This window comes from Chanos chanos, chromosome 6, assembly GCF_902362185.1.
Source record: "Chanos chanos chromosome 6, fChaCha1.1, whole genome shotgun sequence".
Lineage (NCBI taxonomy): Eukaryota > Metazoa > Chordata > Actinopteri > Gonorynchiformes > Chanidae > Chanos > Chanos chanos.
This window is the reverse complement of record NC_044500.1, coordinates 12,027,287-12,048,640: the sequence shown is the minus strand read 5'-3', so window position 1 is coordinate 12,048,640 and position 21,354 is coordinate 12,027,287. Positions and strand designations below refer to the sequence as shown.

At 39.8% G+C, this 21,354-nt stretch overlaps 1 protein-coding gene across 1 annotated transcript; it reads right to left on the bottom strand.

The window, feature by feature from the left end:
- Positions 1 to 5,945: 5,945 nt before the first annotated feature.
- LOC115815637 (BICD family-like cargo adapter 1) lies at positions 5,946 to 21,100 on the bottom strand. Its single transcript, XM_030778605.1, has 10 exons — positions 20,852 to 21,100; positions 18,675 to 18,890; positions 12,705 to 12,821; positions 12,277 to 12,423; positions 11,161 to 11,343; positions 9,452 to 9,601; positions 8,598 to 8,675; positions 7,855 to 7,958; positions 7,237 to 7,357; positions 5,946 to 6,397 (listed from the first exon to the last, which is right to left on the bottom strand). The coding sequence occupies exons 1-10, from the start codon at positions 21,098 to 21,100 to the stop codon at positions 6,194 to 6,196; spliced, it is 1,569 nt and encodes a 522-aa protein (XP_030634465.1). The 3' UTR covers positions 5,946 to 6,193.
- Positions 21,101 to 21,354: the final 254 nt, after the last annotated feature.

Below are 21,354 nucleotides of genomic sequence, written 5' to 3'. Positions count from 1 at the left end.
GCAACCTTTTCATATTCCTGACATCTCCATTACAATATTAAACAAATCTATCTCTTGTTTATGTCAGCTGAAGCAGAGTGGCTTAGAAATGTGATTCTGTGGATGGCTGTTGAAAACAAAAATAGGCTTGTTACACACAAGGTAGAGTGAGATATAAGATAAAAGGTTGGGGATGATAATTCTATGTTGAGTGTACAGACTAATGACCAATGGCCTTTAGTCTCATTTACAGTTTTCAGATGTATCAGATATGTCTTTTGAACTGAGTTCAGTTTAAATTGCAGGATTCCTGAAATTAATTCATGATTTGCATATTTGATTTATAATTAGATATCACCGTGTTTTTTGCGTAGTACATGTTTTTTTTTTCAAACTAAGATCGTGACACACTTACGTTTTTAAATACTCTTTCACTTTTTTCTTTTTTTTTTTAAAATGTCTTTTTTATTGTTGTTCTTACCGGGGCAAAATGACAAAAAAGTCAATATTTCTCAGATCTACCTATGATCAAAGTTGATTTAAACTGCTGATGCACTGCTCCTCTGTTCAAATGCAGAATTCTAAAAGAAGCTTACCTCTGTTCTCACACTAATGATTTCCCTGAAACCGCTGTCACATGACCGATACCACGGTGGGGGAGGAAAGCAACAAATTGTTGCTATGCCTCTGGTGTCCTCAAGTTAAAGGCTCTCTCAGTCTATTCCAAAGATATTGAAACCTCTTTCTCTCTCTGTCTTCTCAGTGTGACAGAACAGTTCCTCCCTGAACAAGCATACCATAAAACATGAGTGAACATTTTTAGGTCAAGGCACATCTAAAACATTCTGTCAGTAGATCTAGGTGTTAGCTGAAAAACTGCATCATTTGTAGTTACTGAACCGTAGAACTTGTAAACATTGTTATCTGTTACACTCTGTTCATAGAACCTGGGATACCATTCATTTTTGAACTTAATTATCATTCTACTTATATGTGATGTGAAAGGTGTGGATTCTTCTATGATTTAAGAGGTGCTCTCAAATGTACAAACAAAACTGACACCACTGAAGTGTTTAGGAGTCTTCTAGCGATATATTTCTCTAATCCAGAGACTATGCCAAGCTTAGTAAATGTGCCATTCTGCTATACACACAAATAATGGCTGCTAACCTACACCAGGGAATTAGAACATCTTGTGCCTGACTACCTTACAGCAAAAAGTAATCATTTCAGGTCACGTTGAACTGATGACCTCATAGAACCAGTAGGACCATAGAACATCAAGCGTATTTATCTGAATTTAGTGATTGGTGGTACTTTAAGACATCCCAAAATCTTAAACTACACATACAGTATTCATATTTATCTGTTCTGCCCCACACATACCTTCAGAAAACACCCTTCAAAGAAAGCTGATTAAAAAAAATTCCTTTCTTTCAACAACCCCCCTGCCATAGCCTTGAACAAATTCCAAATTGTTAAAACTATCACAGCAAGAGATTGCTTCTCAGCAAGCAAACCAAAGGCTCTTGATTTCACTCCAATTAAATATCATTTTCTCAGTCTTGAGTGCCACTGAAAAGATGCAGAATAAGACAGAAAAGAAGTCTGATGATAAAGGTATACTGAAGGAATGAGGAATAGACTTTTGTTGGTTTATGTGTCCTCATGCTAAAGCTGCTGAACTGGAGCATTATCTCCGCATGGCCAGCTCATGTAGCCTAATGTCACCCTGAGTCCAGACTTGGGCATAACTGCTGGGTAATAAATACACTGTAAACAAGCTAATTCTATGAGCATTATGACAGTGGGAAAAAAAATCAAAACAGAATACACTACCTTGACCTAAGATGCCATCAGTTTACATTTTAATTTTGATTCCGTTTTCCCGTGACAACGTGTTATTTTTCTTTGTTTTCTTGAGATCTAAGCTTATTTATGTCATTGTCACGAAATAACGAAACTTTGGCACTGTTTACACCTTGCATTAATCCCATTTGGTGGACAGCTCAAAAGTACAGGTGTAAACGCATCCAATGCGCATTGAGGTCGCATGGAGATCCGATCACTTAGACCGCATTCGGAGGTGGTCTGGACCGCATATGACAACATTCTTGACACATATGACACATTTGTTTTCTCGAGATAGCGACATAAATAATTCGATATCACGGGAAAACGATACATGTTTTTACAACTTGCGTCATATGGCCAGAGTTTACCTGAACAAAGAGTTTCTGTTACACTGTTAGTGCTATTGTCACTGGTCTCTGAAATGTATTTTCAAGTTACTTGTTCAACATGCTTAAAGTGTCCGGAGTTGTGATGAACCCAAAAATTGGTGTCTTGAAGATGTTTTTATTTTATTTTTACCTTTCAAGGTATTATATTAAATGTTTTACCGCTTGTATCTATGGCCAGAGATCATGAATGCAGACAGAGAGCTGCCGTTTGTCTCTCATCTAAGCCCAAAGATGTCATGAATTTACTTTTAATTTAGATTCCGTTTTCTCGTGGTAACGTATTATATTTCTTTGTTCTCTCGAGATCTCGACTTATTTATGTCATTATCACGAAATAACGAAACTTTGTTTTCTCGAGATAACGACCTAATTAACTCGAGATCTCGAGAAAACAATTGTGCTTGTGCAACGTTTAATTTAAATCACTGAAATGCAAAAGTGAAATAAAAAAAAAACACACCTCAACACATCTCATTTGGATTCATTACTTGGTATCACAATTTCTGGTACTTTACTAAACCTTTTGAACAAGAAACATCAGAAATGGTGCTGGATGAGAGACAAACAGTGTAACCGCAGCACTGTGTCTGCATTCATGATCTCTGGCCATATAAAACCTTGAAATGTAAAAACAAAATAAAAACATCTTCAAGACACCAACTTTTGGGCTCATCACAATTCCGGATACTTTAAGCATGTTGAACAAGTAACTTGAAAATACATTTCAGAAACCAATGACAATAGCACGAACAGTGTAACAGCAGCTCTTTGTTCAAGTGACTCTAGCCACATGACGCAAGTTGTAAAAACATGTATCGTTTTCCTGAGATATCGAATTGACTACGTCGTTATCTCGAGAAAACAAAGTTCCGTTATTTTGTGATAATGGCATAAATAATTCGAGATGTCGAGAGAACAAAGAAAAATAGCAAGTCATCACGAGAAAATGGAATCAAAATTAAAATGTAAACTGATGGCGTCTTAGGGCTTCCGGATGCTACTATGTAGGCAAATCATAAAAATAACGCAATTCTTTCAATTCTTTCCTAACTGACTTCCTTGCTGAGGTAAACCGAAGTTACAAGTTGCCGTTTGTGGTCCGTTTTAACTGTGTTTGCAACACCAAAAAATTTCAAAATGTCTTCAAGCGACTTGAGGTAAATTCTTTCTGTAGAACAGTGTATTATGGCACTAAAATGGAGAAAGCGTTGACCCTGAGTAATGACTGTTTCTAAAGAGTTCCCAAAGGATTAATTCATCTGTTTCAGGGGAGAACAAGAAATTTGTAAGATTCTTGGTTTCTGAAGAATCTTTCGTAACAATAGTAAGGATCAACAATTGTGCGTGTTTGCTTTACTCTGTGTTAAGCTGCAGAGGCTAACTTGAGGAACAATGGATCCCTTAAGTCATTACACCTGGCGTCAGGAGATCTAAGTAAACTTTCAGCCAACGCTTGTCAACACCTGCTCATGCCATAGGTTACAGGTGAAGGCATATTATTAGCTCATCTTTGGTCGGTTGGCGACACCTGTGGGGTGTTCTGTCAATTGCACTAAGCTGTCAATTGACAAATGTATTAAAGAACTGAGTTTAAGTTCCGTACAGAAGCATATGATATAAGGCATGTTAAAGCAAACGTATGTATATGGGCCGAATATTGTAAAAGTGCCGCCCTTCAAGATCTTAAATCAATCGGCTCATACTTGTATAGCTCCACATCATTCTTGAGTACTGACAGTGAACTTAGAATACGTAACATCTAAAAAAGCGTCCGATCCTGATACAGAAATGACATCATTATTCATCAGGATAGATGTGCCTGTACAAACGTATCACTGCCAGATTTGGAAATGTTAGATATGCTCTATTTCTCTTCTGATATAGCACTTTGATTACACCACTCTGCAAAAACAAATGAACAAAATGCTGGGTATTGATTCAAGTTTCTTCAGCTGTGATGATTAAAAAGGTGATTATTGACTAACCTCTATCTTAAGGGGGGAAGTTCACTTGTAGTATCTTTTGGATTTATGCCGAGAAACATAAGAGAACTCCTGCTGTTAACTGAATACTGTTGACATACGTCTCTGATTAGTGGCAGATACAGCTCTCTAAAATGTTTTTTTTTTCTCTGCTCCATTATGCTGTTTCCTCTAAACTGGAGGATACGTGTTTTGACTAAGCAAAAAAAAAAAAAAAAAAATGCCCGCATGAACAGGCCTGCTCAGAAGAGTGGTCAAGCTGGATATTAGGACAACAGAAGCTACTCCCTGACGACACTTCTGGGGTATTTGTTCTATAAACATACTTTCATCAACAAAGTTAGAGACAGTAATCCAGTTGTGCAGACTGATGCAACATAATAGTAAATTATTACCTTATCTTACAAAAGACAATGATGCAAGACTGAGTGAGAATTCAGCTGTACAAAAATCGTTTATTTTACTGTGTAAGGTTTCCACGTGTTTTCCTTCCAGAGCTTTAAAAGTCTAAAAAGAAAACCAAACAATACAATCACATTTTTAAATTACATATAACACCTGAATACATTCCACTGAGAATAAGTACTAAGTACTGGTTCATGAGATAAGAAATCTGGAATTCTATTGCAGAATCCCATGGCTTGAAATGAAACTTATTACCACTTTCTTTTGACAACATTTTTTTTTGTTCCTCAGGTTAAATCAAGCAGAGATACAGGATGCAATTTTCAAAGTTCATTTTTCAAAAGTACATAGAAATGCAGTTTTGAGATAAATATACACATGGACTTAGACATGCCTGTTTTTACATTACTTCCATTGGAATGAAGTAAAAAAAAAAATCTCTTAGTCCTTTAGATACCCTTAGTGTCCCCCTGTTCAGTCACAAACAGGATCAGTATCAGAGGAAAAGTGAGTAGTTGTTTGGTGCAAAACATACATTAAAAACAAAACAAAACAAAAAAACATACGCTACACATATACACAAAATATGTGTGCATACACATATACGCACATTTTAGCACATACACAAAGTGTGATATACCAATACCCATTATGTTGATGAATTCTTCCTCAACTAAAAGAATGTAAAAGCATTTACTTTAGTGTGTCAATGAGAGACTCTGGTGTATGGCTGTTTCTTGTTACAGATGAGACCATTTATACTTTTCAGCAGTAGCTCTAACGGGAAGGATCTTAATACAGAGGATTCGTTCATTTGACCTAGACTCGATTTCAGTCGTGAAATCAGAATTAAAACCATTACACAAAAACAAAACCACCTTTGACTTTTCAGTTTGACACACTTGAACAACACTGAATTCTAGATCCTAAACACAAGTGGAAGCTTTTTGGAGTATATTAAGGATGGCTTGATGTCACACAGTCCCATTCTCCTTATTTCCTCCTTATCGATGAGGTAAAACATTTTCTAACGTGGACAAATAAAACAATGAACGTCAGGAGAAAATATCATTGTATGTGTGTGTACAATCACAGGCTGCTAACATCATATCTCATTTGATTGATTTGTCCCCCTGGGGTATATTTGTTTGCTTCTAATATTAACTGTTAAATAAATAGAATCAACAAATACAAAATACTATTACAATAAAGTGTTTTCATTCAAATATTCTTGTGCAGACTCAAGCATTTACAGTCTGTTACATTAGCACATTTATGGACTGAGTCTTTAAAAGTCTCAGATGTTTGTTCCTCTTTTGCTGTCTTCCGTTCCCCTCTGTCTTTTTGTTCAGTCCGACCACAACCTGGTTTAGGTGGGTGACTCATCATTGAAACAGCAGCAGGAGGAGTGACCTGGTCAGGAAAAACTCCAGTCTTTCGGTAGCCTTGAAATTCCAGATCCGTTCCATTTGGGAAGAGGAAGGCGAGGTGAGAAGCATCGCACCGTAGGTCTGTGTTTGACTGCCTACAGGAGAGCGATTCTAGCGTTTATCTGTGTCACTCCTGCGTGGATGATGGATGTTTTTACTTGCTCCGTTTGAGCCAGTCTTTCCATGGAAATTGACTTTGCTCTGGGCCTGGCTCTGGGGTGCCGGAGGAGATGGACGACATCCGCCTGGGACGGCGGAGGAACGACAGCCGGTTGCCCCCTGCCCTTTTTTGGGCATGCTGCAGCTCTGTCTGGTGCTGGGTCCTCAACTGCTGGTTGATGATGATCTGGATGTCGTCCTGCAATAAAACATTTAAAATAATAAAAATTGAATAAAAAGAAGTAGAGAGGTGATAATCATAACCAAAGTGAATCTGTGTAAAAGATGAATGTGGGGGTATTAACATTGAGTATTTTTTTTAAATTTCTATAAGCTCATACAGTATTTATTTTAAATTTACAGTCCTCCATTGTGGTCCTTATCTCTGATGGCTGGACTGGATGGAATATACTTGGGTTTCAGGAATCCTTATGGACATTTTTTTTTACAGAACAACCTTATAGTGTCCTTAGAACAGGAGTGAAGAAAATGATTGTATTTTGCTGTTACAACCACTAGGTGGCACAAAATGTCTACAGCACACTGCAACAGTCAGCTACAGGTCCATTTATAATCTAAGCACCTGTCACCAGTGTCATAAGAATGACAGGGTCAGGAGAGGACGGGTTAAAAATGGCTCACACAACCAGCACTGAAGTTTCATGTGCAAAATTAGTGAAAGGGTTAGCTGTTTTTTTCTGTGCTAAAACCTTTTAGGTTCTGGGAAAGGATTCAGTCTTATGGATGCTGCATTGAAAACATTCTTTCTACTTTCCCTGTGATTTTCAGGATGTTATAACATTTGACGAAATATTCCTTTCATAGTGTCTGACACCGAATTAAGATCTTACCAAAGGTAAGACTGAATGCCCTCTCTGGTTTTAGACTCCATTCCTTAATGATATCAATAATGTCATACCATGGAAGTCTTTGCGACTTAACACGTGTCTCTAGGGACGAAGAATAGCGTACACTAAGCATGAAGCATGTAAAAAGGGAATCTCTGTATCGTGCCAAAAATACTCTTCAGTAGCCTACCTGCCAAGCTTCCAGTTCTTGAGATAACTCTAGTTTTTTCTGGATGGCCTCTAGCAGCTGGTTATTCAGATTCATCATGTCATTCTTACTCCTCACCAGCTCTGCCTCCACAGCTGTCTTCCTGCACGGAGGACAGCACACAGACAAACGTCAAAAAAAACCCCAAACACTGAACATTTGACAAAAGACCATGGTGTGATCTTTGCTTACGGGGTAATGTGATCTGATTGATGCACTTATTGTAAGTCGCTTTGGTTAAAAGCGTCTGCCAAATGCCAGATTGTAAACTGTAATCATCTCCCTACATGTTTTTATTCTACGATGTCGAGAGAACGTAATTTTCAGTGATGCAGTAACAATTTAAGGAACATCATAGGAAGGACACGCTAAATATGTGAATGTGATATCGCGTGTGCGTATGTATGTATGTATGTATATGTGTATGGATGTATGTATGTATGTATGTATGTGTGTGCGTATGTATGTATGTATGTATGTATGCCTTATACGTCATGTGCGTCAACCATAGTAACATTCTTAACAATAAACACTGAGAATCTTCTATGATTCTTTCGGTGTTCTTTTGATTTATATTCATCATTTTTTTAGTTTGCTTACTTAGCAATGGCTTCATCTCTGTCCTTAATAGCCTGTTGAACAGTCTCTCCATCTCTCTTGCACTGAGCACTGAGCTGGGCGTTTTCCTCCATAAGTTGAGTAATCTGATAGGCAGAGGGGGAAAAAGAGGGTGTGAGAACCTATTTGGATATGACTGACACTGTAAAGACACGTGAATGTGGTGTGGCCGGGCAAGAGATATAAAAGTGCCACGTATTTTGATGCCTATCTAATTTATAGAAGCATTCATAAAAAATGTTCGGTCTCTCATTCATGACATGGGCCCCAACAAGTACACCATACAACCACCAGGTGGTGCATTACATTGCAAATGCTACCTCGCCTGATAATCTAGACTTTGTATTAATAATGCAGGACAAAAGGTTAGGACCTATATTGTTACTATTTTAAGATTGTCAGTCAGCTTTTAAAGGCAGTAAAATGTTGGGCATGTCCTTGCTTTTATGATTAGCACATCATTGACCTATTCAACCATTACATCATACTGTAGGAGGAACGAAAGAGCTGTAGGTATGGGACCAAAAGTGGATACTAAGGTAAAACTTTGTCTGAGGACCCTTAGATGTTTTTTTTTTTTAACTCCAAAATGTTTTAACTCCAAAACTACGAACTGTTCTTCTGACTGCTCTCTGTAAAAAGCAAGATCAGTGGTAGTGGTAGCTAAAGGCATCTGTCTCTACATTACAGTGACTGATAGTCTTCACACAGGATAGAGCAGTTACCTGAGACTGTAGCTCCTGTATCCTGACCACATTCTCACATGAATCACTCTTTGAACCAACAATGGGGGACTTCAGCTCCTGGAGAAACAAGGTTACACAGATATAATGTATCAGTGCTGTGTTTAGCAGGGTCGGGAAAGAGAATCTCTGGTTCCCTCTGTTTGAGCTCGAGGGGAGGGGTGTCTGCGCCTCAGCTCAGGTAACAAAACTGAATAGCTCCCTGTCCTTTCTTTCCGTCTCTCCTGAACCACTTTTCTACACCACTGCTCCCACCCGGGTTTTCACTAACGCTCTGTCAGGTCAACAGCACGCCCGAAGAAGAATAATGCGTTGACGTACATCTAGTCTTTACACAAACATCGAAACTCACTCATTTAATACCAGGGTATTATCATCTTACTGAGCTCATTCTTTGTGTTAAGGTGAAAGAGGATCATGGGAGACCTTTAACGTGCTTGTCCAACATTGAAATGCTTGGAATATATGTCAGCAAACATTGTGAAGATACCACGAACTGCACTTGTAAGCACTGAAGCATAGCGTTCAAGCTATTCTCACTAGGTGCTAAAAATGAATCTTATAAAAACAAAACATGGAAGGAACGTACACCACAACACATATTAAACCGCGGCCATTACACCTGAGCCGTAAAAGATTCTAAAATAGTCCTGCTGGAGTTTCAGGGTAATCTGAGACTACGAGACAACGAGAGGGCAGTGGTCAACAGCTACAAAGCTGTAACAGTGTGGAACAGAGCTCAGTGGCAGGTAAAGAGCCGCGTAATGAAAGAAAGAGCCTAACGTTTGTTGACGGCGTAGCGTTGTTAGCTTTTACGTCTCGTCAGCCTCCCTCACCTGTAGTGTACGGCCGTTGGCTAATCCTTTAGCCACGTTCTTCAGCTGGGTCAGCATGCCTCGTAAGTCGTTGCTCTGATTTGAAAACTCCGTTGCGTTCTGGGTCAGGGGAAGCAGCAGGTCAAGGATTGAGAGGACTTCCTGTGTAATCTAAGAGATAAAACAAAAGTATGAGCTTTTGGCCGAGGGGCTCAATACCATACAGGCTAGTTAAATTACAGATATCTCCGGGGATATATCCTGTTATGCATCATTTCACCATGAGAAATTGAAAACTAAACAAAAAGCTGGTACAATTTGTCTGACTACTGTAAACGCAATGTATCAGAGCAGGAATGGGGGCATAAGTGGAAACACACATATACAAAATTAAACTTGTATTAATATCTGTCATTCAATAAACAAAAGATAACTAGAAAATAATTTCCTGAAAGCGTGACACTGTAATCCTAAACAATACCTGTAAACATATAGGTTTATGTGAGCCATGCTTGGCACACTGTTTAACTAGCAGCTCAAATCCTTGAATGACTCATAGTCCTCACAGTGAGATTATAATGTCCTTAATAAGGTTCTTACACTTTCACTTTGATTAAGCATTAATCCAAAACTGGCCTGTCACCGTGGCTACGACATGATACTGATCTTACAGACTACTGTCTGAACAAAACAGGCAATTAATGCAAATCCTTTGTGAAATGATAAAAGACTGATAAAAAAAATCATCATATCTCATCACAGTCACCGTGAGGGGTCATATCACGTGATGACCGTCAGACTTCAAAAAATACGGTCGAATCGGTAATCAGTATGGGGTGTTCATTCTTTTTTCTTTATTTTTTTGTAACAAAGATTTTTCAAAAGTACTGACAAAGAAATGGGTTTAATTTGAGAAGTTATTCTGCTGGTGAGAATAACATCCCTGTTTAAATTGAATGAGTTTGAAACAAGACGAAAGAACAATCAAATGTTACCACTTTTTTTTTTATTTACAACTAGACTTTATGATGTAACTTCCTCTGAGTTGCTTCTCTAAATTTGTCTTCAGTTTGTGTTTTCAGTTACGCATTCCCACTTCATGTCTTGCGAAACTTTAAAAAAGTGTTACATGTTGCACAGTGAGTAAAACACGGTCTGAGCCGTGAACAAACATAGTTCTGCTTACACAGATGATGTCATGACTCATAAAAGAAATATGAATGACAGAGTGGGAACAGGAGTGTCACAATGACCCGAGACAACAGTACTTCTCTACCATCATACTTCTTCATAACCAAATGAGGCTTTGTTACATTCCACTGGTATCTTAACATGAGCCTAAAGATCTGAATGACAAGTCTGGCTTTACCTCCTTGTATGTTTATTTAGCTACTAACTCAAAACAATAAAGGTATAAATGCTCAGACGTGATACGTTTGTTGTCTTTAAAACCTCCTCATTCATAGCTAACTGGGTGGGAAAGGGTTTTATCCTCTGTCCTTGATTTTCACAGTAAAAACGTGACTTGTGTTCAGAGCCAGAAACAGAACTCAATAGAAAACCAGAGTCTGATAAGCACTTAAGAGTTATCAGAATTCTCTCCACTCCATTCACATGCTTATTGTGCTTAGTTACATACACAGCCCAGTATTATCAGGTTACTGGAGAGAGAGAGAGAGAGAGAGAGAGAGAGAGAGAGAGAGGTTGGGTTAACCGTTTGGACGTATCACCTGTTCCTTGTCCTGGCTCCAGCCCATGGTGTCCTCCAGGCTCTGCTCCAGTTCAGACAGGAGGGAGGCATCACTATGACTCCTCTCCTGTAGGGACATCTCCTCCTGCAGCTCCTCCACCTTTGACTGCAGTTCCCGTGTCCTCCCCTGGGCAGCCTTCACTTCTTGCCGAGCCTCTTTCAGCTAAACACACGCATGTATTCAGTTACACACACACACACACACACACACACACACACACGCACATGCACACAAACACACACAAACAGAAATAAAAAAATATAAAACCAGTTATTTGGTGACAACAATTATGAAACACTCTATTTTGGCATTAATTATTCTTCTTTGTATTAGCTAATGTTACACAAACACACACAAACAGAAATTGAAAAATATGAAACCAGTTATTTGGTGACAACAGTTATGAAGTCTATTTTGACATTAATCATTCTTCTTTGTATAAGCTAATGTTGCATTTAAAAAAAAAAAAAAAAAATCAGCCATTTCCTTCAGATGAAGTCAAAACTAGCCTTATACGCACTGTGATAAGCTTCCATACTTGTTTGAACAATGTGTTAAAATATCCGTTTTTGTGTGATACAGTATATTCCTATTTTATATTGTAATGAAGTTTATTGCAAAGGCCTCACTTCGCCACAGAAATCCTGACATGCCAGATTCCAGTCAGACACAGAAACTCTGTAAACCTTTGGAATCCTGCGCTACTCGTTGCAGTGGCTCTCACTGTGAAAGTGGTTGCTATCGTTGTCCATTCATTACAATGAGAGTGGAAAATTTCTTTGTTACAGTCACACTCAAACTCAAACACTAAAGCCATCATGTAAGGTCAAATCAACCACACACACATACATACATACACACACACGCCCTCACAGTTTGTATGTCTGTGTCTTTCTGCATAGATATGTATGTATCAAAACCCTGTGTATCACCCACATACCATGAAAATAACTTGTAAAATGTATTCAGCACAAGACAGGAAACAATTCTAGGACTTTGAATACACCTAAAGCGAAACTGTTCATTCCCTTAATGCCTTGCAACGTATGCGGTCTTGTGTGATGTGGTTTTGAGGCAGTGTCAGGAGGACCGTACCTGCTGAATCTGTGACTGGGTTTGCTGCTCCTGCAGGGTCAGCTGTGTGTGTAGTGAGGCCACAGTGTCCTGAAGCTCTGCGTTCTCCTGGCACACCGTTTCAATGCGCTGTTCCAGAACCTTCTCCCTCTGCATGAGACATGCGACCTAGACACGCAGGCGCACACAAGGTTTAACAAATTTTAACCTAACACAAAGACAAGGAGGACCGGCAAAGCATCTGTACAAAGCTTCTGGTGACGATTCTAATATCATCTTATAACAGTATTCAACCCTGCGTAACTAAATTTACAGCTTTCACTTGTGGCAGAAATTACAATTACTGAAAAATCTTGTTGAAACCATTGAATTTTTCCGCTGGATTTAGTTCCTCAGAGGAGGTCAGCTCCAGGTTTGTCAGCGTAAGAGCGTAAGGATCAGTCTCGTACCTGTTCTCTCAGTGCCTGAATCAGCTCCTCGTCCTGGGGTCTGGGGTGACCCCTCTGTCGCATCTCCTGCTTCAGGTTCTGAAGTTCTGCACTCACCACTCGCTCTACCTCCATGGCCTACACACAACACAGATAATACACCTGAATCACACCCCGACACTCAAAAGGCAAACCTTAAGTCACACTCATCCACAGTCTTATGCGTGCAGATGGTAACGTATAACCAAACTGCTAGTTTTTAAACGACGAGCTCTAGATCTGGGTTCTCATTTAAAAAAAAAAAAGAAAAAGAAAAAGAAAAAGGATCTCTTTTGAATAGGGAGGACAGAATTGTTTCTTTTTTTCTTCCATAAGGGACATGATCTGTGAATTCCATTACAACACATGTTAATACATAATGTGATTCGCATGTTCCATTTGCCTGACAAACAGACTGACCCAAGAGTCTTCATATCTGGGGCAGAGGCACTTTGCGTTTTGGAAAAATGTTTTCCACCGGAGGGAATGCCGTGCGGTTCTCTCTCTCTGAAAAGGAGTTATGCGCGCTCGTTCCAAAACAAAACAAAAGGACCGATTGGATTCTAGCGGGCCCGTTGAAAGGTTTTTCAGCGACCGGTCTGAATCAGCAGTTTCCCCACAAAAACTGTCAGGTCCCATCACACACGCACAATGGCAGATGAAAGGCGCAGGCGGCAGATGGAGCGTGGCATCTTGGTCTTGGCAGTGACATCATCATGGCAAATTAAGCAGAGCAGGGGGTTGAGGGACAGGCAGGAACAAGGAGGGTATGGGGTTGAGGGGGGGGGGGGGGGGGGGGGTGGGGGGGTGTTGCTTAACCCCAACAGAAACAGCATATGTGGGCGTGGCAGAGACGCTTACTGTCAAAAGAACTGAATGGACAGACTCCTGTCAACAATAGCGGCAGTAGCTCTCTTAGGGCCCATCTATTAAAGACCCTCCTAAAAATGCTTGATGGTCCCCACGCCTGGGGACGGGGCCCTGAACACACAGTGATGCACTCGACAGCTGACACCCCCAGCAGTGATGGGCCCCTGGGGATGGCATTGAGCAAGATGATGACAAAGCATGGCATCCTTATGGGGGGGAGGGAGGGGGGGGTTTCCAAAGAGGATGTGTTTGAAGGGAGGACAAAGACACGTGTATTTGCATCTGCATTAGACTCAACAGCATGACTCACATCAATTTTTTTTTATCAGTCCTTAAAACAGTACAGCCCACGAAGTGGAATTTGATTAGAGACCAACAGAATTAGTTCCTCAGCAAAACATTATGAAGACATCAGCAGATTGAATTCAGATGTTTTTAAACTGGTTTCTAAAAACAAAATCTGGCTTTGAAGACTGTTTAGAGAACTAACAAATTGATTTTATGTTCCTATAATTCATTATAAAGTTTTCATTTTTCTTTTAAACAAAACCTGTAGAAAGCTCATTAACATTCAGTAACACTAAACCCCATAAGAACAAAAATGGTTCGACTGAAGCAATAATGTAATAATGTTCCTGGCACATAAGAATTAAACAGAGAGAAGCCTGGCTTAAATATCCATTTTAAAAAGTGAGCATCAGGTTGGAGACCTCCTATTGAGATGCAGCCTCCTCGTAACAGCATCAGCTTAAAGGTTCTGTAGCCAGAGGGCAGGATGTGCTAATGTTACACCACAACTTTAATAGTTAATCGCTGGGAAAGATGGAACATTTTTCAGCAGAAGTTTAACTGTGCCCTAAATTGTGCTGCTGTGAAATACGTCTGTTGGAGAGGCAGGAGAGAAAGACAGATATGAATAGTGTATTATAAAAGATTCAGCACTTGGTTTGAAACGTATTCAGATTTCTTATCACTGTTTTTGTCACGGTCCATTGGTTTTATATGACTCAGATTTAACCGGTCGCTGAGTGTTGAATAATTTACTGAAAAACTCCCTCAACAAAGCCTTAATTTGATGTGTTGTCACGTGGCGTGTGCGATCAAAACAGGTCCATGACTACACTTCCTTGTTCAGTGTCTTTCCATGACAAAATCTTTCTTACTACTGGAAAACTAACAACTTCCTCGAAACTGTGTACTCAGGGGATTATCTGAGAGAGTTTTTTTTTAAATCTCTGAATGAGTAAGTCTCACTGACAATGAAATATAAACAGACTTCATTTGATGTTGTACTCTTAACAATGCTGGTGAACAAATTTAGCTAGAATAAAGAACTGTAACTGTAAGGAGTGTTTATATTTCTTAAAATTTCAGAAGACGGAGGGATGAATGAAAATTCTCCACACATATTCAGTTGTACATGGTTACTGAAACATATAGTATCACACTTCAAGTTATCAGACACTCTTTGTTTTATGTAAAGAAGAGAAATAATATAAATGTTATGTGACCTAGGAAACCTGATATCCAATGATCTCAAAATGTGGCCCGTTGCACTAACACTGTAACGTTTCTGACGTCATTTAAGAGACAAACCGTTTGTCCTTTCTCTCATTTTTCAAATAGTTACAAGCCTCATGGTAAAAACTGTACATGTTGCCTTGCACAGTAAGTGATTAACAGTCTGAGAGAACTCCTATGTAAACACCCAAAAAATAAATAAACCAAAAAGCTAATGTGTGATTGCACAGAGAGGTGCTGCTATGTAACGTGTATGAATCGCAAATGAAAAAACAAGGTCTATCATTCATGATAAACTGTCGAACAACAGCAGTATCTTACTGTTGTCTCCACCCCAAAGCAAAAGAGAAAGCAAAGACTTACTGTAAATTCGTATTGTAATCAAGCGTCACAATCTGTACCAGTAAAGCAAATAATCTGCTATCACCAACAAATGGATTGCAAACAAGCTCATTTTCTGAAAAAAAAAAAAGTTACGGTAGCGTTTTCTTTCCCTCGACCGCAGCGCACAGAGGCCAACACTCGACAACCGTCCAAAAAAAAAAAAAAGAAAAAAAAAGAGAAAAACAAAAAAACATTGCCATTTTCCCAGTGTGACGTGAACAGGATGACTGCCTAGAACAGTAAGGCCTCTAGAGACCTCTGTTTGCTGGTACTGACATGCACAGCTTTCCTGGCACAGCCAGCGTTTGTTTTGGGGGGCATCTCTGTTAAACCTGATCCAGGCATGCAGGCTAATATCTCCCACGCTCTGTTAACACTGCCCTGGTGCCCTCCCTAACATTCCTGCAATACTCTGACCAGAACTGGCTAGAGTACTGACGCAGGTCTAGTACAGACACTCAAGAGATACACACACACACACACACACACACACACGCACACTCACGCATACATACGACACTAACACCAGCTGTATTTCTCAACTCACTGTTCCAGGCACCGCGCTCCTGGAGATGCCAGTATCACCGTTCACTAGGTCCGGTAAGAGCACGTCTACGATGGGTGCGCGTAAGTCACTCATTGCCAGACCACCTCCCTCCGTCGCGGTGGTGGTGGTCTCCGGTCGTTCTTTTACAGTTGTTAAAAACACAGAGTCACTCATGGTGTACGCGACAGACGAATAAGCGGCGTGCACTTCCTCCTCTTGAAGAGTGGAAACTGAAGATTACTCTCGTAAACACAGCTTTTCCTGAACTTTGATTTCTGGTAGGAGTTAGTCAGAAACCAGACGTCTTCCATGTAGCGGAACGCGCCGACTGGGGGGAAAAAGGGTGTGGGCCCTCCCATTGTGGCTTGCAGGAGTTAGATATTACACTAGATATTAGATATTATACTTGCCCTACTCTCACTCCATATACATTCTGCATAACAAACAGAACAAGTCTGCTAATGCACTTCACATTGGTATGAGCATAGCCTCTACGGGCAATAGCACTGCTCTGTCCACAGAGATTGTGCAAGTCCTCACCTTGAATGGTGTGATTAGATATGCTGTCCAAGGAGAAGGGAACACAACTGGGAATATATATATATCTGAACACTGACTGAGCTAACCCCAGCCTGTTACTTTTTTCAATAAGTGATCTCAAATGAATCTCCCACTTCGAACCATGCAGGGCATGGTTAACTGGGCTCTAACAGATACAGAGCAACCAGCCACATTATAGAAAGAGACAACAAAAAAATTCAAAAGTGACTAGCCAATTCTGGTTCTCCAGAAATGACTTAAGGTAACAAATCTGTAATATACAGCAACATGTTCCCCAAATAACCGAAGTTCTTACTTCATTTCGTCTACACTTTGTTAACTATCACTCTTTACAATTCATACATGAGCCTCTGTCCTTAAGCTAAATGATATTCACTTGGCACAGGATAGAAAAGGGAAGAAGGAAGAGATGGAGTCGATCAATGTCAGACACTTTGAATATGACAGGAAATACTGATCAGCCTGCCAAACCAGCACTTAAAGGTTGTTTTGTTCTATTGTTTGTTTGACTTCTAAGTTTCACAGATCCAAGGTCAAGGAGACACCCATCTCAGGTGGTTTCTTTGTTCTAGAAAAATACATAAAATAATAAAAACACATACACAGCCCTCAGTGAATCAGCTTACACTAAACAGCCTATCTGAAATTCAGCCGTGAAGGACAGCCACGGCCTAAAGGTAGCGAGGCGGGCTTGAGACCGAAAGGTCACCGGTTCGATTCCCCTGGACCGGCAGGGGGGGAAAAAAATGTGGGTGGGGGGAGTGAGTGAACACTGCTTTCCCCTCCCACAACGTCACAAAAAAATGACTTAAAGTGAAATGGCCACTTGGCTTTGCCTCAGCCAGGGCATGTTTAAGGTTGAACCGCTTACATAATGTTTGACTGAGATCTAAATTACCTTCAGGTATACAGTAAACTAAGACTTCTAGGTGTAGTGCACTGAGTTGAAGCCTGGTAGCTGAGCAATACCTCATCATTTTTACATCTGGCCCAGTCACTGCCGCTGCAAACATATGTTAGAATTTACCTGGGAGGCTGATCTGTTGTCTGTTTACATTCCAACATAATTGCCTCAAAGCACACGTGTTAATTCCTCATGCGATTTTTACCCCAATGGCAAGTGTATTTTCTGAATGAGTCATGGAATGAAACAAGATGTGACAATGACTCATCAAACAAACCGAGATACAAGTAGTAGGAGTTCTTCAAAGGAAATGCAAATCAAAATTATTTTTGTCACAGTTGTGTTGTACCCATCAAACATCTACCCATGTCTGTACAGATAGGTGTGAGATACACACCACTGATTGTAAGAGCTTACTTTCAAGGTATTAACAGCATTTTTAAAGACTGTACAAAAAGACTGAGCAATAAGTCAAGATTTAATCTACAAAATCGTGGACTCCCTTTGTTTCTAGATAAGGGTGATAATCATCATCAATCGAGTTCCTCTAATGTAAGAACACAACGGTGAAAAAAAAATACACTTTTGAAAGACTATCATCAAACTTCTGTCACCCATACCACGTCTGCAGATTCATAGTCCATGTATGAGATTATGATCGATTGATTCTTAGTTTATCACAGTTCAGCCATTACCATATATCACCTATGACGTCATCAGTAACAAACAGTTGATTATCCTCTGAACAATGTGTAACTTTAGAGATATGGTATGATCAGAGCAATTCCACGGATCTTTAACGAACACTGAAAGATTTATGATCGACGTGCGTCATCCCATTAATCTTTGACAGAGTTTAAGTAGATTTTATGGGACATCTGATGTAGTCTGAAAAAAAAATACAAAGTTAGAGTCTGCCTTTCAGATTCTCTCGAATGATCGACTCACCTGCACTTTTGGTGTGTTCTGCAACACGTCGTCTTTGAAAAAATTCATTACTTGTTGAGCGTTAATATGCAGGCACCTGACTTAAAAGTCACTGTCACAGTGAAAGGGCATGGCCTCTACCCTCATTCAGAGCAATACACGCACTTATATGGCAGCATTCCAACTGGGTTTCCTGACTGGAAAGATTGAAAGTTCAAATGTGAAGAGCGCCACTGACCGTGTGCAGCTGGTCTTGGAGTTGCTGGCACTTGTCGCTGTGCTCCTGCTGGGCCTGACTCTTCTCCCTTTCGGCATCGCTTAGCGCCTGTGTCAACCTCTCCACCTGGCCGTTTAGCTCCCTCACGTCTCTCTCCAGCTCGGACACCTGGCTCTCCCATTCCGCTCGAGATCTATCCAGCTTTACCCGCAGTTCATGTCTGCCCTGCTCCAGCTCCTAGAGGGGTACAATCAACGCCAGCATGGTTAATACTCAAAACAGCAGCTCAGATATAACTGAGACAGTATTCATGTGTGTTTTCATTTTAGGTATCCTAAAAGTTATACAGATATGAACCAACTCAAGGATCTGAATTTTCAATAGATAGAGCAAGTCATTGCAAAAGAATATTCCTTAGTGTTTAACATAGCATTTTGCTGATTCTCTTAGGTGATTATATCAAACTATGTGGACTTGGACACTGTTTTATCTTGAGAGTAGTGTTTGCATGAGGAAAGAGTAAAATTATAGCCATGCTCAGATATTTTCACACAAGGGAAATAAACTACATATATCATGAAAGAGCAGTCACAAACCATGGTATTATTCACCACGACTGAATCACGGTGTTCTCATACAGAGTTGCAACCTTTATAAATTTTCCATGCTTGGTCATAAAGTCTATGCACGTAGTGAAGATGTATCTCTGCGGGGGAATTATCTGATGATGTCTGGACACCTGTAGTGTACAGATTGTACGAGAGCAAAAGTCTCTCATAAAGCTCCACCAGGATGGATGGCAAAAAATTAAGCAGGTAGAGCACAGATGGTGTGTAAAAACATAAACGAGTGTTTTAGAGGGAGGATGTTTGGTAATGCCACTTTGTAATAATTTAATAGTCCAGAAAAGGAAAAAAAGAGTAAAAAATGTCATGTGTATAGCTCCTCTAGTAAATGGCTTACGGGCACAGTATTTACATACAGTTATTTGAACAGCCCCTTATATATGAGACCTAAATGCATAATATCCTGTTCTTTATCTGTGACATATTTTATGCATGGAAGTTTTTACATTACAAACATTAAAAGCTACGATTTATTTATGGTTCAGTTATTTTACACGGATCTGTTTCTAAAGCTCCGAAGCACAAAGCCGTTGCTTGGTGGCATACGATCGTCAAAACAGAGAGAGGGGAAACAAAGCAGGCCTGTTAGGCAAAACGAGGCTTTGACAAGATCTGCACTGTCTGGGTTTTCAACCACCCCTGCTGAGAAAGCTGATTCCAAGGGCCACCTGAGCGCGTTCTTTAACAAGTCCCTGAGTTAATTAATTAGCGGCCCTGTCACACACGAGAGGATCAATCTAAGACTCTGTCGTAAATAAAAGAGATCCTCAGAACTTTAAATGACTCTTTGATAGGTAACATTGTGTGGATTTCCTGGTTACCTTGATCACAATGGTTTAGTGCAGAAGGCAGTATCACAAAAAAGCTTTAAGAGCACATTCAGACTTTCAATTAAGGGAGTAAGATAGAACAGATAACATTATTCTGTTGCTCTCAGTTTGTTCAAATAAACTGAGTCATAAAGTTTTCAATCATTCAATATATGATGCAAACCTGTCGCCTGACTTTATCGTTTAAACAAACAGTGATTATAAATCTTAAAGTTGGCTGTGACAAAGCTAAAAACACGTGTGAGCCTTTACTGCATATAAAAGTAGGCATGACAGGACAATTCAATAATTTCTAAACTTGTTAATAAAATTAAGTTATTAAAATAGTCAAACAAAATGCTATGTCTTTCTAAGACATCTTCAGCAAGTGAAGCGATAAACTTTAAATTTGTATATGCTGGATGAAAAGTGTATTATCTATCAGTTATAGCTGATATTTAGCTGATTGCTCCTCGTAAATATGATGTTGGTGTACATATATACATACGCATACGTAATAAAGTGGTGGTATAAGATTCAATTTCCATGTAAGGAAAAAATACGTAAATAAACCAGCCAGAAGGCTAAACATGAGTCATCTCTGAAGCTTCGACACAACCATGAAAATCAACTAATTTGATCCTACTTTAGCCACTGAATTTGGAAACTGTGGGTTGTTGTGTGTGTAGCCCAACATGTGGGTAAAGGAAACAGACAGCAATGATGACAGGAACATCTGCATAAACTTCGCGCGTCACCTTACCTCAAGTCTGTCTGTGAACTGCTCTTGAAGTTTGGTATTCTCCTCCTTTAACTGACTGTTTTCCAAAAGCAGCGCTTTCCCAAGTTCTGCTGCTAAAATAACTTCTTCCTCTTTTTGTCTCAAAGCAACCAAAAGTTCACCACTGTCTTGATACACAGGCAGTTCTTCCGTATCAAACTGATACGAATACAATTCTTCGTCCAGTTCCATTTCTTCTGACTTGTAGCGTAATTCATCAAGTCGGTCCATGGCTTTAGAGAACGAATCGATGTGTCTGCAAGTCACTTATGTTTGTTTTGATTTCTGAAAATCGTGGTGAAAATATGAAATTGCTCTTGCATTTTGGCTTGCTTGCTTTTCTTCCGCGTGATCGAAAGACAGCAGAGAGAACGAGTGAAACTGTTGACGAAACACAGCACCTACATCAACTGTGTGGGGAAAAAATGGGCAGGTCTTGTCGAGCGCAGGTGACAGGCTCATTTCAAACCCACCGACAGAAGAAA

Excerpts from the sequence above, each read along its gene's own strand:
- LOC115815637 (XM_030778605.1), bottom strand. The coding sequence starts at position 21,100 with ATGGACCGACTTGATGAATTACGCTACAAGTCAGAAGAAATGGAACTG. Across the intron at positions 12,822-18,674 it reads TCCAAGACCAGCTGCACACG|GCCATGGAGGTAGAGCGAGT; the intron begins GTCAGTGGCGCT and ends TGTTGTGTGTAG. Across the intron at positions 6,398-7,236 it reads AAGAACTGGAAGCTTGGCAG|GACGACATCCAGATCATCAT; the intron begins GTAGGCTACTGA and ends GTTTTATTGCAG.